The 19,116-nt window shown below is 40.7% G+C and overlaps 1 protein-coding gene across 6 annotated transcripts in view; it reads left to right on the plus strand.

Annotated features, from left to right (window-relative positions):
- NELL2 (neural EGFL like 2) overlaps window positions 1–19,116 on the plus strand; it is a 407,393-nt gene that overhangs the window by 65,234 nt on the left and 323,043 nt on the right. For all 6 annotated transcript variants that reach the window (XM_081957428.1, XM_081957430.1, XM_081957429.1 and 3 more), the window contains exons 3-5: window positions 17,131–17,281; window positions 18,289–18,462; window positions 18,567–18,663. In XM_081957428.1, the coding sequence (XP_081813554.1) occupies window positions 17,131–17,281; window positions 18,289–18,462; window positions 18,567–18,663 (422 nt within the window). The remainder of the gene's footprint in view (window positions 1–17,130; window positions 17,282–18,288; window positions 18,463–18,566; window positions 18,664–19,116) is intronic.

Consider the following 19,116-nt stretch of genomic DNA (forward strand, 5'->3'; position numbering starts at 1 on the left):
GGAGGAAAGTACGTTTTGCCTCTCTTTGGGGCATCCTTTGAGGCGATCCTCTGGCTCTCCTCCTCCCCAAAGAGAGGGGGAAACGTACTTTCCTCCCCAAAGAGAGGCGATCCTCTGGCTCTCCTCCTCCCCAAAGAGAGGCGATCCTCTGGCTCTCCTCCTCCCCAAAGAGAGGGGGAAACGTACTTTCCTCCCCAAAGAGAGGCGATCCTCTGGCTCTCCTCCTCCCCAAAGAGAGGTGATCCTCTGGCTCTCCTCCTCCCCAAAGAGAGGGGGAAACGTACTTTCCTCCCCAAAGAGAGGCGATCCTCTGGCTCTCCTCCTCCCCAAAGAGAGGGGGAAACGTACTTTCCTCCCCAAAGAGAGGCGATCCTCTGGCTCTCCTCCTCCCCAAAGAGAGGGGGAAACGTACTTTCCTCCCCAAAGAGAGGCGATCCTCTGGCTCTCCTCCTCCCCAAAGAGAGGGGGAAACGTACTTTCCTCCCCAAAGAGAGGCGATCCTCTGGCTCTCCTCCTCCCCAAAGAGAGGGGGAAACGTACTTTCCTCCCCAAAGAGAGGCGATCCTCTGGCTCTCCTCCTCCCCAAAGAGAGGCGATCCTCTGGCTCTCCTCCTCCCCAAAGAGAGGGGGAAACGTACTTTCCTCCCCAAAGAGAGGCGACCCTCTGGCTCTCCTCCTCCCCAAAGAGAGGGGGAAACGTACTTGGTGAATGTCGACATTCACCGGTGTAAGTCAGAAATAAGGGCATTTAGCAAATATTTCGGACATTCACCAAGCGAGATTGGTGAATGTCGACATTCACCGGTGAATGTCGACATTCACCAATTTCAGTCTTTCACCGTAACATACACACACAAACACACACATATATTTCCTGCATGCAGTGATTTCTAGAAACAACACCTGCTCGTCTCAATGGGAAAGACCCATGCATCCCAGATGCGAAGACAGTCCAAGTGGTCTCTCCCTCTGTCTCTCTCTCTCCCTCATCTCTCTCCCTCTCTCTCTCTCTCTGCCTTTCTCTTTCTGTCTCTCCTTCTATTTCTGTCTGTCTTTCTGTCTCTCTCTGTCTTTCTCTGTCTCTCTCTCACTCTCTCTGTCTCTTTCTGTCTCTCTCTCTTTGTCTCCTCTCTCTCTGTCTCTTTCTGTCTCTCTGTGTCTCACTCTCTCTTTCTGTCTCTCTCTTCTCTCTCTCTGTCTTTCTCTGTCTCTCTCTCCTCTCTCTCTCTTTCTGTCCCTCTTTCTCCTTCTGTCTCTCTCTGTCTCTCTCTGTGTGTGTGTCTCTCTCTCTGTCTATCTCTTTCTGTCTCACTTCTCCCTCCCTCCCTCTCACTAGCTCTCTCTTTCTCTATCATCTTCTGAAGATGGGGGGGGGTTGAAAAGGGGCCCATTTTTTGTGCCTCCTGGGGCATCTGTGCACCCCATTTTTCACCTCCCCCACCCCCAGAAGCATTCTACTGGCAACAAATGGGCAAAAATGGCCCGTTTTTTGGCCAAAACCTTCCCCTCATGGCCAGTTGCAGGGCGTGGATCCCGCTCGGAGAAGGCGGAGCGGCAGCTCCTCCCTCAGCCAGGAGCCAGCGGGGGCTGGTCGGACAGGCAACCTTGGCGGGAAACTCCAGTCTGCCACCGCCGCTGCGCTGTTGCCGCCGCCGTTGCACCCAGATGGAAAGGAAGCCTTCGCGCCCCCATTTACGGAGCCTCGCGCCCCCCCTGGGGGGCGTGCCCCACTATTTGAGAACCACTGGAGTAAACTAATGTGAAATACTGGGTGGACTTGCCTAAGTGTCTTTGGAAGGAGTAATTCTACTGTTACTGGGTTGATGACTCTAGTGATAGGGGAAGGTCCAATGAAATTCGGCCCTAATTTCTTTGATGGCTGCAATGACTTCAGGAATTTTGTAGATAAGTATACTCTATCTCCAACATGGAAAGCTTTGGGATGGTAGCGTTGTGTAATGATGATTCCCCCTTGCTGAGGGATTACAAGGGGTTTATGACAGCCCTGAGGAAATGCTTTGATGATCCCCTCCTAAATCAAAAGGCAAAAAGCAGAATTAAACCCTTAAACCAGGAGGGGAGGCCTGAGGCTGAGTACACTCAGGAGTTTCGTGAGCTATTTGTGCATATGCGGGAGTGGTCTGAGGAGGCACCAAAAGCAGGAAAGGAGGGGTATCAGGAGCCCAATTGCTATGATAGACATGGCCCAAAACTGACCCCAGCTTGTGGGAAGGAGCTGGCAGCTAGGGAGATGCTGTGAAACTGCCCTGGAAGGCGTGGAAGATGCTGATGTCTTTCCTCCAAGCCAGGAAGAGAAGGAACCCTCTTCTTTTGCAGGAGAAAGTGAAACTGATTCAGATGATGACCACTTGGTGAGTCCCTGATCGGGCCCCATGACCATCCCAGTGGAATTAAAAGTACCCTCAACTGGAGCGCAGGGGCAGATGCTGGCCCCTTTAGACTCTGGATGCACCCAATGTGTAATCAGCCTAGAGGTGGTGGAAAAAATGGGTCCAAGACTGAAAGTACCCATTGCCTTTTGCCAGCTGGATGGGTCAATTGCTGGGGGAGGGGAATTTTGTAACCAAACCAGTGGAGATGTGGATGGGGGACCACTGAGAAACCCCGAGTTTCATCGTGGCGCCAGGGGTGGCACGGCCCCTCATACTGGGATTACCTTGGTTGTGGAAATGGAACCCTCACGTGAACTGGCAGAAAGGGGGGTTACGCATCTCTTTGGCTAAGCCAACAGAGGGGGCGGGAAAGACTTCCCACCTAGCCAGAGCTGCAACGGACTTAGCAATTGTCACACATGAGAAAATTGTGGGAGAGGAAAGAATTCTGAAAGAATATTGGGACCTCAAAGAGATGTTCAGTGAAAGAGCTTCTGACAAGCTTCCCCCCATCGTGCCAGAGATTGCAGCATAGAGATCCTCCCAGGGGAGAAACTCCCTAAACCACAGATTTACTTGATGACCCCACACGAACTGGAGAAATTATGCAACTTCATTGATAACAACTTAAGAGGTGGTTCATTCAACCATCTAGGCCATGGGTGGCCGCACCAGTCTTATTCCAAGAGAAAAAAGATGGCTCTCTGCGCTTATGTGTGAACTATAAAAACTTGAACTTGAAAAACGTGTAACCTTTGCCCCTCTTGAAGGACATGTTGGCACACTTGACAAAGGGGGAAATTTTCACAAAATTAGATTTAAGGGAGGCCTATTACTGGGTCTGAATAAAAGAAGGAGATGAGTGGAAGACTGCTTTCAACTGCCCTCTGGGGTGTTTCCAGTTTAGAGTGCTCCCCTTCCAGGGGGTGCCAGCCATTTTTATGCAGCTGATTAATGAGGTGCTACATGAACACTTGTACTAGGAGGTGTTAGTTTATCTAGATGACATCCTCGGGTACACGGAAACACTCGAGGAACACATAAAACCTGTACACTCGGTCCTGAAAAAACTCAGCCACTGAACTTTATGCCAAGTTGTCTAAGTGCGAATTTCACCAAGAGAAGATTTACTATTTGGGATATTGCACCTCTCATGAAGGTATCAAGACGGAGCCAGAGAAAGTCTGAGCTGTGACAGAATGAGTGGCTCCTCACACCTGCAAACAGCCAGAAAGTTTTTGGGGGATTTGCTAACTTTTACTACCATTTTATCCCATCATTCGCTAGCATTGCATTGCCAATTATAAATCTTTTAAAATAAAGGGGGAAGCAAAACCAAGGCCTAGTAAGCCTTTGAAATGGACTATGGAATGTCAAGCGGCCTTCAAGAAGTTGAAATGGCTGTTTGCAGCTGAACCTGTTTTAAAACACCCTGACATGCTTTTGTGGTCCAAGCAGATGCAAGTGACATAGCTGTAACCTTGTGCCTACACCTCCTATAAACTAACAGAAATGGAAAGACGATGGGCAATTTGGGAAAAGGAGGCTTTTGCAGTCCGGTGGGCCTTGCTAACTTGGCGGCATTTCCTTGAAGGAGCTAAGCACCCATTTGAGGTATGGACTGATCATAAAAACCTTGAAGCATTGAAAACCCCGCAGAAATTGTCACCTAAACAAGTCTGCTGGGCACAACATTTCAACCAGTTTCTCTTTACATTAAAATACATCCCTGGGGGAAAGAACTTTATGGGTGATGCCTTATCCAGGCTTCTCCAGTACAATGGGGCCAAATCAGTGATGATTCATCCAGTCATTCCAGCCAAACACCTAGCTGCTCCGGTGGTCACCAGGAGCCAGGGAAAAGTGGACTTGAAAGTGCCATCAGATTTGACGAAAAGACTGAGGGAAAGCCTTACATCTGATGAATGGTTCAAGCTACACTCCGATGAGTGCACCATGCAGGATGGCCTTGCATGGGTTGGAGCCAAACTATATGTTCCTGCTAGCCTAAAAAGCGTTGTTCTTCAGGAGGCCTATGACTCAAAATTGGCGGGGCATTTTGGGTTCGTAAAGACATTACATTTGGTTAAAAGACAATTCTGGTGGTCTTCATTGAAAAAGACATAGAATCTTATATTGCTAGTTGTCCTGTATGTGCAGCTGCAAAGGGACCACCAGGGAAACCTCAAGACTGCTTCAAAGTGTCGCCTGTCCTGGTGCCCCGTGGAAGGAGACATCGATAGATTTTATTGTCGAGTTACCAGAAAGCCAGGGAAATACTGTGATCTGGGTGATCACCGATTTGTTCTCCAAGCAAGTCCATTTTGTGCCCTGTTCCAAGATTCCTTCAGCAAAAACAGTGGCTAAACTCTTTATTTTACACGTGTATAGGTTAAATGGAGTTCCTGAACACATTAATTCTGATGGGGGGGTCCAATTCACCTCCCTATTCTGGAAAGAGTTCCTGAAGCTAATAAGCTCTGCCCAGGGCCTAAGATCCGCCCACCAATCACGGACTAATGGGGCCTGTGAGAGGGCTAACTCGGTTCTAGAGCAGTATCTTAGGTGTTATATCAATTATCAACAGGATAATTGGGCCGACTTCTTGCCCCATGTGGAGATAGCGTATATGAATTTGGTACATAGCAGTACTGGAATGACCCCTTTTATGGTAGTGTTCGGCCAGGAGTTTGTTCCCATTCCTTAACTGCCTCAAGAGAAACCACAAATCTTATCTTTGTCCAAGTGGAGTAATCAGCTTCAAAGTCTCTGGCCTATGACTCACAAAGCCTTAGATGCTGCTCACAAAGCACACAAAAGACAAGCTGATAAAAAAAAGGTCAAAGCCAAAAGAATACCAGGTTGGGGATAGGGTATTCTTGTCCAGTTTCTTCAGACTACCCAGAAATTGAAGAAACTAGGTCCTAAATATGTGGCACCTTTCCCTATTGTAAAAATTGTAAATCCTGTGTCAGTACAATTGGAATTGCCAAAACACTTAGGCAAATCCATCCTGTGTTTCATGTGAATTTATTGAAACCTGAAGATACGTCTTTAATGTGCTCACCTCAATCCCCGCCCCCTGTTCCTCTTCTTATTGAAAGAGAACAACATTTTGAGATTAAAGAAAACCTGGATTCTAGGAAACAAAGGGGATGCATTCAATATTTGGTAGCCTGGAAACATTTCCCTCCATCCCATGCTGAGTGGGTGAATAAGTCTGATGTTAGAGCTCCCACACTCTTGAGAAAATTCCATTCTAAGTTTCCCAATAAACCCTAGATGTGATATATATATAATTTGTATTGTTGCTGTCTATTTTATCTTCTTCTCCAGGGATGATGTCCTTTTTGAAGGAGGGCCGAATGTCAGCCTCTACTTTCCTTGCTTGCTATCGGCTGCCATAGAAATGGGGAGGGAGGGGGCTTGAGATATTTGGGAGGGAGAATTACTGGTGGTGGAGGAGTATGAAGAATGGAGTTTTGTTCTCACCATCTTCTGCGCATGCTGGTGGCCTGTGTTTGGACTTGGTCAAGCCCAACCATCTCACATACCAACTTGAGGCTTTTTGAAGAGGCACCCCACATGACACCTTAGGGAGCTGCAGATTGCACATTGGGTTGGGGAATTGGGGGGAGGGTGCTGAGTAAACATTTGATATGTATGTGTTCGTGCCTTTTTGGCTCAGAACTTGCTTTCCTTTTTTCTGCTTTCAATTCATATCTAGTAAAAGTACTTTATCTCTATTCAAATGGAGTTGAGGTTTTTCTTTCTTGGATATTGAAGAAGGCATGCCTGACAGTATCACTTTAAGGGATCTGACAGGTACCCCTTCCAATGCACTAAATATTGTAAATGACCTCTATACAATCTAGAATCTAGTATTTTCTTCACCATAATGCATTTCTCCCTGTATTACTAAAGGAGGAGGTGGTGTTTGGATCTGCGGTTTTAAATTAGACACAATCACAAGTTTCAGCAGGCTACAATGCAAGACTGTGTGTATTTTCCCTAGAATTCTAGACAGACTGAGCTGAACCATCACTGGGTTAATTATTTTGACTATTGGGAAGGGACCTAAAAGCTTTGGCCCTAATTTCTTGCTAGGCATCCTTAATCATATGTATTTGGCTGATTAGAAAAACTTTATCTCCCACACAGAAGGAGGTTGAAGCAAGTGGTGCTTGTCAGCTTGTTTCTTGTATTCTTTTGCTGCATCTGCCAGAGCTTTTTTCATATTCTCCACCCCTTTTTAAGAGCTTCTATCCATTCAGTCAAAGACATTGAAGAGGGGGGGGGGGCTCTCTGGGCAGCTCAGGCATGGGAACAAATTCCATGCTTCTGGTAACTTGAAAAGGAGTTAATCCAGTGTTGCTGTGGACTGTGTTATTATACGCCAACTCGGTGAATGGTAGCAGGTCCCACCAATTGTCCTGTTGATAGTCCACATAATAATGGATGTATTGTTCAACCATTGCATTCACACATTCTGCCATTCCATCCATGCTCAGAAAGAATGCTGAGCCGAGTTCCTGCATGGACCCAATGGATCTCAGGAATGCCCTCCAGAACTTGGCGGTGTATTGGACTCCATGCTCCAAGATGATTCTCCGGGGTACATTGTGTAGGCGGTAAATGTTTTTGACAAACATCTTCACTAGCTTCTTCACTGACAGTAACCCTGAGCAAGCGATAAAGTGGGCTTGCTTGGAAAATGAGTCAATGATAATGCATGATAAAGTCAAGCTCTATGATGAAATCCATTACGATCACTTCCCAGGGTCAGTTGGGGCTCACCACCTGTTTCAATAATCCAAGGGACTTGCCTGGTCTTTCATGGCTGCTCAAGTGGCACAAGTTTTCACATAGTCCTTCATTTCTCTGTCAGATTCCTAAATGCAATACTGCCATTCAATTGGGAGGAGGGAGGCCTTGGAGTCAATTTATTGGCAAAGCCTGTGACAACTAATATTTTACAACTGGTTTCCTGGTACCGAAAGGCCGGAGATCCCACCACCTTTTGGGGAATGTTTATGATGGCTGTGTAGGGTGTTTTACTTTAATGTCTAATGGAAGATAGCCATGGGAATGTATGTTTATTCAGCTCTCAGGACAGTTGATAAAGGAAACATCTTCACGCTTGTGTATTGGTTAGAATTTGCATGGGAGGGGTCACTACTGCATTAATTCTACTTGCATTGCCTGAGGGGACTCAGATGTTGCTTTACCTCTAATTCTTCTTAATTAAAGGTTCCTTTTGAAATAATCTGTTTCAAGAGTCTTCACTTTCTTAAGTTAGGAGAGGAGCCCTTACATCTGCTTTCACCTTAGCCACCAAAATTGATGTCTGGCAAGGTGGAGTATTTTTAGGAATCCAAAGTGTCCCCCTAACTTTGCATCATGGCTCTGCTGTAGCATGTCTAGCCTCAAGCTAGCAGGAACGTATACTTTGTATCCTTTCCAGGCTAGCCCATTTCTCATCGTTAAGATGTCTTTGTTGTTGGTAAGCCAGGGATCAGTTGGCAGCGCTGCTTTCAGTGCAGCAGTCAGTATGTCCTGGCTGGGATCAGTCGGCCGTCTGGTCTGGCCTCACGTGGTGATTTGTGCTGCTGTTTGGTTGGGGGGAAATTATGATGTGAACCATTTCCTCCCTCTGATTGTCAAACTACAGTTTCCTTGACAAGGTATCTGCTAGCAAGTTCTTTCCTGCAGGGATGTGCTTCAGTTCAAATTTAAATCTCCTGAAGTATTGTGCCCAGTGGACTTGCTTTGGAGACAGTTTTCTGGAGGTCTTTAGGGCTTTGAGTTTTTTTATGGTCAGTCCAGACTTCGATTGGCACTTTCCCCCCTTTTAGGAAATGTCTCCATCAGAGTATGACCCAACAGACTGCATAGGCTTCTTTCTCCCAGATGGCCCACCTTCTTTCAGTGTTGGTGAGTTGTCAGGAGACATAAGCACAATGCAAGAGTTGTCCTTTGGGGTTTCTTTGCAACAGTACTGCCGCTACCACCACATCACTGGTGTCTGCCTGTATTATGAATTGCTGTTCAGAATCTGGGTGGTGTAAAATGGGCTCCTGGGGAAAGAGCCATTTTAATTTCTCAAAGACTTTTTGGCAGGCCATTGTCCACACAATTGGTTGGTTTTGCTTCTGCTTTGTGAGTGATGGCCCTGTTTTTAACAGTTCGGTCAGAGGCAGGACAACTTCTGCAGATGCCAGGATGAACTTCCGATAAAAGTTAGTGAACCCCAGGAAACTCTGTAGCTGCTTGTGGGTGCCTGGGGGGTGCCAATCTAGCACAGCTTTCACTTTCCCTGAGTCCATTTCTATCCCCTTGCTGGATATCCGATATCTGAGGTAATCCAGGGAGGTTTTGTGGAATTCACAATTTTATAGCTTCGCATAGAACTTATCAGCAAGATGTTTCTTCAGAACTTGGCATATCAACTTTACATGTTCCTGTTGGGTCTCAGTAAAGATGAGAATATCATTGAAGTAAATGAGCACCCCCTTGTAAAGGTACTCATGCAGCACCTCATTTATTAATTGCATGAAGTCCGCAGGGACTCCTTGTATGCCAAACAGCATGACTTTCAATTGGAAGCTGCCAAAGGGGCAGTTGAAAGCGGTCTTCCATTTGTCTCCTTCTCGAATTTGTATGCGGTAATACGCCTCTCTTAAGTCCAATTTTGTGAACACCTTGCCCTTGGACAGGTGATTTAACATGTCCTTCATGAGGCGGAGGGGGAGGTGTTTTCCATGCAAACAGTGTTAATACCACAAAAATCAACACAGAGTCTCAACCCCCCCCATCTTTCTTCTCTTTAAAGAGGATGGGGCCAGCTATATTGGATTTTGCTGGTTGGATGAAACCCCACTCTGAATTATTATCAATGTATTTCCTTAACTCCATCATTTCCTTAGGGGTCATGGAGTACATCTTAGGCTTGGGTAGCTTTGGCCTGGGTACGAACTCTATTGTGCAGTCGGTTGGTCAATGAGCAGGGGAGAAAGTTGCAATCTTCCTCACTAAGAACCCCATAAAAGTCCTGGTATTCTTTTGGTATCTACTGGCTCCCAGGTGGGGCATCTCAGGCTGGAGCTGTAGGTTCTGGCACCCTATACTTTGATTTACATTTGGGGAATGTGTAAGGGGGGAGGGCCATCTGTTTTATATCAGTTATGAAGCCTCTGTAGAAAAGTGCCTCAGAACAGTTCCATATCTCCTTCCCAGGATGACTGTTTGCAAAACATCTTCGCACCTGTGGATTGGCTGATTCAACATCAAACTGAAGGGAGGGGTTTCTAATTCCTTTATGCTAATGGAATGCCTAAGGGGAACTTAGACCCTGCTTTGCATTTGTCGTGCAATCACTTCCTTTCAATAAAAATTTCCTTTTGAAATTCTGCTATTTCAAGAGTTCATGCTTTCTTGAATGGGGAGGAGAGGCAGGTCCTTACAGCATCTCTCTCTCGCTGTGTGTTCTTCCCTGCTGTAATTTACTGATTGTTTGATTTTTGCCTATAGTACATGTATTTATAGTATATATTCTTTTGTAGATAAAACCACTATTTATTACAAACCTCTATTTGCGAGGTTGTCTCACATCATAAAGCTGTGCACACTCTGACTTTTGTCTTTTAATATAGATTGGTCCAACGTCCATCTCAATTTTTTCTTTTGTCCCTTCCAACTAAGTTTTATTGGGTTAGGGTCCTCCCATATGTTCATTTCTATCTCCATCTCTTGCACATTTGCTCTTGATTCCAGTGACATGTCTATTCTAGACCATGATTGATATCTATTTGAATAGAATGTATACTGATATTCCCCTGTATTTATTTCTCTCCATACATCCTTTTTTTAAAAAAAAAATCATGTTCTATTTGCAATTTTCTTTTCACACCATACATATTTTGTGGACAATGTATTGACAGGGTCAAATCTTTTTTAAACAATGCTAACAATAATAATACAAATAAGTATGTGTAATCCTAATCTTCCAACTCTTTATAATTCTTTATCATTTTTCCCATTAATTCATTTAAACATAGATAACATTTCTTTGTGTCATGTATTTGTTATCACCTACTAAATTACTAATATTTAATATTTTAAGAATTACTCATTATTCCACCATAACTTCAATACTCCAAATATGGAGGATTACTAATAAAGCCAAATATTAACAATATTGAATCAATCCCCGGAGTGTATCTCAAAATCCCCACAATTTCTAATCCTTAATATTTTAAATTCACAATATACTTTAACACACTATTAATGTTAGATTACCTAATCCTAAATTTCCATCTACTAAATTTCTTATTTTTAGTTATAATAAGTTGTATTCTCTGTTAATATATATATACTGCTATTTTCCTTGTTTATATTTTTCCATTTTATTAATATATTTTCTCATATTTTCTGACGGATCATCCACAAACAGTAAGGGTTGGGTCCTTTACATCTTCTGTGTGCTCAGCCCCTACCTGTACTCGCTGTATACATATGACTGCACATCCTCTGATCCAGCCAACATCATAATAAAGTTTGCAGACCACACAATGGTGCTGAGTCTCATAACTGGAGGGGACAAATCAGTATACAGGGAAGAAGTCCAGAAGGTATCCGCATGGTGCTCAAAAAACAACTTACATCCAAATACTAGTAAGACAAAGGAGATGGTGCTAGATTTCCGGAAGCACAGAGAGGAACCTGCCCCACTGTATATTGAGGGTGACTGTGTGGAGAGGGTTTCCTCTTTTAAATTCTAGGGAGTGCTTATTAGTCAAGATCTCACCTGGAAAAACAACACATCCCTGGTGATTGGAATGGCCCAACAGAGACTTCATTTCCTTAGAGTCCTGTGAAAAAATCAGGTGGGACAATGGCTGATGACCTCTTTCTATCGGTCCACTATAGAAAGTGTCCTCACATATTGCATTATAGTATGGTATGGTAGTTTAACAGCTGCAGACAGGAAGGCACTACAGAGAATGATCAATTCAGCACAAAAAAACCATTAGTTGCCCTCTAACACCACTGGATGACATTGCCAGGCCTCGCTGCTTTAGCAGAGTAAGGAAGATACTCAGAGATGATTTACACTCTGGTCAGTGTCTCTTTTCACTTCTACCATCGGGCAAAACATATCGAAGTATAGCCAGCTGAAGAAATAGGTTTGAAAATCGTTTCTATCGGGCTGTCAGACTTTTAAATACAACGACAATCACTCCATGCACATATGACTAGTTTTTTCTTTTTCTTTCTTTTTTCATTTCCGCTATAATGTTGCACCAGTGAGGCTAAAACCAATTTCATTGTATTTATTTTGTACAATGACAATAAAGACTATACTACTATACTATTATGCATCATCTCTTAACCTTTTTGAAATTCCATCATTTATGGGCTTTTTAGTCAGCCTTTTATCTTCATCTTTTGGAATTTTGTAGCTCTTTTTGTTATTTTTGTGCCTATTGAACACTCTTTTCTGGATGTCCTTTCTCTCTTTCTGCTGTATTATTTGAACACCCATCAACAGGACTTTCTTTTTTTAAAAGAGATTTTTCTTTTTTCTCTCTGTTCTATTATAAACTTTTAAGGAATTATCTAATTCATTCCTATTTATTAATCCTTTCTTTTCTTTATTTTTGGCTCTTGCATCTCATTTTGATTTTTCCACTGCTTCTTCTAATTTCTCATCCATTTCCTGAATATCGTGTTGCTCTTTCCCTCCCAATTGTTGAGTGATTTCTACATTCATTTCTGTTTCTTTAAACAATCCCCATGTCTCCTTATTGTTCTTTATAGATTCATGCACTTTTTAACATCAATAATATTTCTTCATATGCCTCTATTATCTGCTGCAAATACATTTTATAATAATTTAATAAAAATTACTCAGTATATTTCTATAGTTCCAACATCTCAATATTTAAAAACTCCTGCTTAATAAAATGTCATCAATCCCATAATTATATCTCCAAAACCCCTAAATTTATTATCTTTAAAATTCTTTAGTAATTCATAGCCTTATAGTTTTCCAATTATATATCTTCCCAATTGTCCAAATTTTAAACTTATTTTCCTTCTTTTTTCTTTTCTTTTCTTTTATCACCTTTTTTCTTTTGTCTTATAAAATGTTGTTAAATAGCATTAATAGTCCAAATCCAAATTAATCCACTAGATTCCTCCAATCTTTCAGTTCCATAATCCAATAGCAAAATTTTAATAAAATTTAGTTATTTGCAAGTTAGTTCCTTTTAGAAATCTTCAGAAAAAGAAAAAACCTCATTAAGTATTCTCAAATTATCGAAGTCATCTTCTAACATAAACTCAAAGTCAGGCTCCCTTCCAGATGTTGTTACTTCTATTCTGTGTATTAGATTTTGTTTGCATTGAGTTCACTTTCACTGAGTACACTGTGGCTATAGTGCTGTAATACTTCTTTTCTTCCAGTAGATGGCTCTCTTGTGCCCAAATCCAATGTTAAACAATATGTCAAAAACAGCTGATTATCCAATAAATCCAGGGGGTTTAGAAATAGAAATAAACAAGAGTTTCTCCCAAAAAACACCTTTCAAATTGTTTAAGCTTTTTTCATGCTTTCTGTGTTTTAAAGCTTTCCTTGGGCTTCTTTCGCCTCTTGATTTTCAGTTTCTCCCCACCCTCTCCACATATTTGATCATCACTTTCTTAGGTTTGGAAGTTGTTTTTTAAAATTCTTGTTGATAATTATCTCACCCATTTTCAATGCTATGTCCATAAACCACTCCAGCACAAATCTTACAGTCTTGGTTGTCCCAGTTTGTGACTTCCAAAAATGGCCATCATCCCTGCTACTGTTTGGGAGAGCTTGCTTTGGGCCTAACAAGGAAATTGCGAGTTCCTCATGGTCAACAAAGTGTCTCTCCTTCCTTCACCATTCCTACATTCGACTATGACCCCATAGGGTCTCCCAATAGTGGTTACTGGCTGGATTTTGCAAGACTCCAGTTGTTCTCCCTGTGACATCAACCACAAGTCTCCATACATCCTGAATACATATTTTTTTTGCAATTTTTGAGAAAGTCCTGGGGAGAGTCTTCCTTGCTTTTTTACCTATTTTACTACCTCTGGAATCAACTTTTGTATTTACAGCTACATTAAAATCTCCTAGCATAGAAATATTCTCATAGTCAATTTCAATTTTCTTATGCAATTTTTATAAAATTCTTTTTGTTTATTGTTTGGCACATATATTGCTATTAGAAATGTCTGTTTTTGGCTTCTTACTACCTCCAACATCAAAATTCTCCCTTCTTCATCTCTATAAATTTGTTTGGAACGTATGGTTTCCTTAATATATAACACAACCACTCTTTTCTTTTGTTGTGCTAATGAAGATAACTTCCCAATTTTAGAATATTCCAGTAATTTACTACGTTGTTTTTTAATGTGGACTTCTTGGAGGTAAATTATATCTAATTTTAATTTCTATTAACAAGTTTTTATTGGTTTTTACAAATGTTTTCAAGGAAAACTGGTTAAAAAGGGTATAAAAATTTTTTGACAGCTACATCGTGCGGGGGAAAGCAATCCCCCCAAATCTCACAACTTTTACAAAGAAAAATAGGAAAACATCAACATTTGAATAAACATTAGCGGTTTTGAGTTTTACACTAAGTCATCAGTATATTCAATCATTTTGTATCACTTCCATAAAGTTACATTATAACAACAATTGCAATAATGTTTCAAATCACTTTTGTGACCTGAGTCTTCTAGATGTTGCATCCTCCCCCCCCCCCCGTCTAGTGGCAGAGCCTCGGCCCCTCCCTCCTTCATTTCTTGTGTACCATCCCCTGTTTCATCTAGGAGAGCATTGTGTTTTTTAGTGAAAGCCTCCGCCTCCAGAACTGTGTTAATTCTAATTCTGCTGCCCTCCCAGAAAATCAGCATACCTTCTGGCAATAACCACCTGAACCAGACTCCTTTATTATATAATTTCTTTGCTAAAGAGGAATATTTCTTCCTCTTATCTCTTACTTTCTTTGGAATCTGTTTAAGAATGGTTATTTCTTTATCTTTATATTTTAGTGGTCCAACCCTTTGAGCTCCTAGAACCCCATCTCTTGTAGTCTTAAATTTCTAAGAAATTTAACACGGACTTCCCTTGGAACATTGTGTGTTCTAGTGTATGCTGAGTTGATCCTGTTAATCAGGTCAATATCCCAAAACAGCTGCTGTTTATCTCTTTTAACGTATTCTGCTAAAATTGTAGTCATAATCTCCTTAAGATCTTCATTCTCAGTTTCTGGCAAGTTTTGAAATCTAAGGAAAAAAGACATCCTTTCAAATTCCATCTTTATCATATGATTTTCAAATTCTATATTCCCCCTCTGGATTGTCTTAACCTCCTCCCTCATCCCAAACGTGCCCTCCTCCAGTACATCTATTCTCTGTTTATTTTGTGTGGTTTGTTGTTGTGTTTCTCTGAGCTGATTGTTTAGGTCTGCCAGTTGTTTTTACAATTCGTCCTGTCCCTTTAAAAGAGATTGAAGCATTTGGTGAACAGATAAATCCTTTGAGCTCTCTTCAGGCGCTTTAGGTTGTAAAAATGACACCAATGGTGTCTGTTGGGTAATCGGGCTGGACGTGGAAGATGTTGGGGCCGAGGAAGCCTTACCAGGCGGTAATTTTTTAGGACCCATCATGAAACTCAGGGACAATTATGCGTCTGTGCAAAGAAATGGCATCTGTGGAGAAGCACAGCCGGGAGAGACTCCTCCAAAAAACCAAGACACAGAACAGGACAATGGCATCGCCCTCCTCCCTTACATCAAAGGCACCACAGATAAAATCAGCAAAATTCTCCACAAGCACAATATCAGGACAGCCTTCACCACTGACCAAAAAATAGCCAACACCTTAAGAAACCCCAAAGACAAAATCCAGCTAGAAAACCAAGGAGTCTACGAAATACCATGCAAAATCTGCCCGGCAACTTATATAGGACAAACAAACAGAAGAATAAATGCACGCATCAAAGAACACAAGAATGCAGTAAGAAAAAAAGAAAAAAACTTCCTCCCTTTTCCAGCACCTTAAAGCTACAGGACATGAAATCAATTGTGAAGGAGCCAGGTTAATCTCCAAAACAGAACACTTCAACAAGAGAATAATTATGGAAGCCATCGAAATAGAGAAACACCTCCACAACATGAATAAACGTGATGATACCTCCCGCCTACCAAACATCTGGAAACCAGCCCTAGTCAACAAACGAACACCACACACCACCCAGGCCGTTACAATACAAAACAACAATGCACACACAGCCAGCACCAATCAGCACCAATCTACCAATCATGATACAACCACACAACCAATCATTCCACTTACTGAAACAAAGCCAGCACCCCATCCCCTCCCACCAAAATTTACAGAAAGACGGCAGCTCCATTCGCATTTTAAGCCAAGGACAACAGCCTGAAGATGGTGAGTGAAATCTCGCTGAAATGTTGCCAAGACAATCTCAATCTTACACGGGAAAAGACCCGAATACAACAAAACCAACATACCTACACCCGTGAAAATCTACGAAAACAAATATATAAATACAACACAAATATAAAAAGGCAACATTAAAAATAAAAATATGGTTTTCTGCCTGCATGGTCTTCTGTGATGAGCCGAAGGACAGAAAGAGGGAGTAGTGACCTTCCTCCCATATTTAGGCATACCAGGGATTGTAACACAAATACATACCTATTTCCCTGGCTCAACTGATAAGGAGGCGAGCCTGTGGCTTAGTGGCTAAGACTCCTGCCTAAGATATAATACAGCCCAGGTTCAAATCCCAGTAAGGGTATGGCTAGCTGATGAGAGCTAATTAGCTCGAAATAGATCTATACTAGTCTCCCTTTATTTATTTATCAGTACAAATACAACACAAATATGTGTGTGTGTGTGTGTGTGTGTATTTCTACACCCCAATTTTTATCACTGAGCATATTACACTTAGAATTGTGAATTTAATTGTCTTTTCCATGCAAAGAGTTATTGCCACAGCATTTTGTAAACAGCTGCAGTGTGTTTTAGCCTTTGGGTAAGATACATGATTTCCTGAGTATTTTTCCTTTGTCCTTTACCAACTTTGGTGAACAAACTGTTTATATTTGGTGTACATTTTACAGAATACAAATTTGTAATACTTTATAATTTTAATTTATGATTGGTAAAAGAATGAATACTGAAGTGATTGCACTCACACTGATATTATGTAACAAAATAAGGAATTAGCGAACCAAAATACTAAGGAAATTAAATGTAATTTAAAATTAATACAATATTGTTACAAAAACAAATAGTTTAAAGATCCTAAACTGAAGTAAATTTAATTTTCCCTTCTTGGTGAAAATTTGGTGTAAATTTCTAGAAAGACATGGTTCTAATAAATGGAATCATTTTTATGCTCAGAATTGAAAACAACATATTGATATGTAAAAAAAAATATAAATGTTGTAAACATAATTTTAAAAAATAGCATTTCAGTGATGAGGATGAATACTTTGATTCCACACTGAAATACATAATGAAATATTTTTTATGAATAGTTTATATGAATAATGAAAGTTTTTTCTATTTGACTAATCAAGTTTTATTATCATAATGAATTGTAAAGATGGTTCTGTGCCTAATTTGCTTAGAAATTAGAATATTTTTATGTTTATGTGCTTTATTTCAGGAACTGCAAGAAATATAAAAGTATCTCCAGAGAAAGCTGAACTTTTTTTCCAGAAACTGAGAAATAAAAATGAATTTACCATGTTGGTATCTCTCAAACAAACACTCTTAAATTCAGGTGTTATTTTTTCTGTTCATCATTTAGATCACAGGTATGCAGACAAATATACATTTCTTGACATTTATGTATTTATGGTGTATTCAAACTGACATTAAAAAATAGGATCAAACCTACTTCATAGGGCTACCATGGAAAAAAGAAGCAGGATTAAGCATTGAAAAAATACTTTTAGAATAAAGTAAAGGCAAACAAAAATGTTTGGCTAGGATAATGCCTAGTTGAGCACAACTCCAAGAAGTCTATTGTTCCCAACTTAGAACAAGCCTAACATAAATCTTAAAGATATGTCAGACACTAACTTGGGCAGTGATCCTATGCATATCAAATTGTATTGAAGCAAATTAGATTTATTTCTAATACATTTATTGAAGACCGTGAGAATACGCAAAATAGGGTTTTTACTTTTGAAAGAATGACCATTCCCCAAAATTGTAGAAGTCTACCTACAGAAAAAAATAGAAAATGAAAGAAGACGACCTGAGGACATTTGAGAAAGATTTATTTAGTGACAACAGCACTGAAAAGTGTGACATGACTGTTTTTCAAAGTTACGACCTTTGTAGCAACCCCATGATCATGTGATCAAAATTCAGATGCTTGGCTAATGTTTATGATTGTTGCTATGTCCCAGGGTCATGTGATCACCTTTTGTGACCTCCTGACAAGCAAAGTCAAAGAGGAAGTCAGATTCACTTAACAATCAGGTTACTAGGGTACCAACTGCACTGATTCACTAAATAACAATGGCAAGAAAGGTCGTAAAATGAGGCAAAATTAACTTAACAAATATCTCAATTAACAACAGAAATTTTGGGCTCAATTGTGGTCGCAAATCGAGGATTACCTGTATATGTTTAATTTTTGATGTAATTTTAAATTTGATTTATTCTTTGCTGTATTGAAACAATTTAGGAGAAAAATCTAACAATGCAGCATTTGCTTTTTATGAATAAGTGTTCGTTTTTAGTTTGTATGCAAAGAAGTGTATTTATTTGGTATTAAATTGCTTGATTCCTTTCTGGTGCATTTCTGATGCAGGTACTTGGAACTAGAAAGCAGCGGCCATAGAAATGAAATTAGATTGCACTATCGTTCAGAAACCCATCGTTCACACACAGAAATATTTCCTTACATTTTGGCAGATGACAAGTGGCACAGGCTGTCCTTAGCAATCAGTGCATCACATTTGATTTTACGTGTAGACTGCAATAAGTAAGTTGCAATTTGGTACAATTTGTACCAGTAACTTGTATTAATTGAAAGAAAGGGACTTCTTCTAAAAAGTATTTTACTCCTACTTTCTTTTTTAAAATCAGAATATATGAGAGAGTGGTGGAAAAACCATATATGGATTTACCAGTTGGCACTACATTTTGGTTGGGACAAAGGAATAGCGCTCATGGTTTTTTCAAGGTATGCTTTTTTCTTGAAATCCTTTTTCCAAGTTTAGGTACATATGGTCATTTAGTTTAAGCAATGCATATATGATTGTATTATGATTTTAACTTCTCCAGCTTAAAATACTCTGGGATTTTTTTTGCTTCTTAGATTAGATTCTTAGTGTTTTTGTTCCATGTTTTATAAGTTAAACATGATACAAAGTTCTTTTCTCCTATATTGAATCTGGCTATTGAATTTAATATTTAACATGTAGGATCCATGCTGGCTGGGTGCTGAAAGAAAACAAAAAGCAGTAAATTCTCCTCTCCTTTTACCTGGTTTATTTTTTTTACCAAGAGTATAAACTTTACTGAATAAATCCACACTGGCACAGAAGAAGTGAAACCAACTCTAGTTTCCTGTGCAAAAGCACTATATTTCATTCCCCTTTCCCCATGGGCCACCCATAGTTCATTATGACCATCA

The sequence above is a fragment of the Natrix helvetica genome (assembly GCF_964273705.1).
Source record: "Natrix helvetica genome assembly, chromosome: 6".
In the NCBI taxonomy this organism is placed as follows: Eukaryota; Metazoa; Chordata; class Lepidosauria; order Squamata; family Natricidae; genus Natrix; species Natrix helvetica.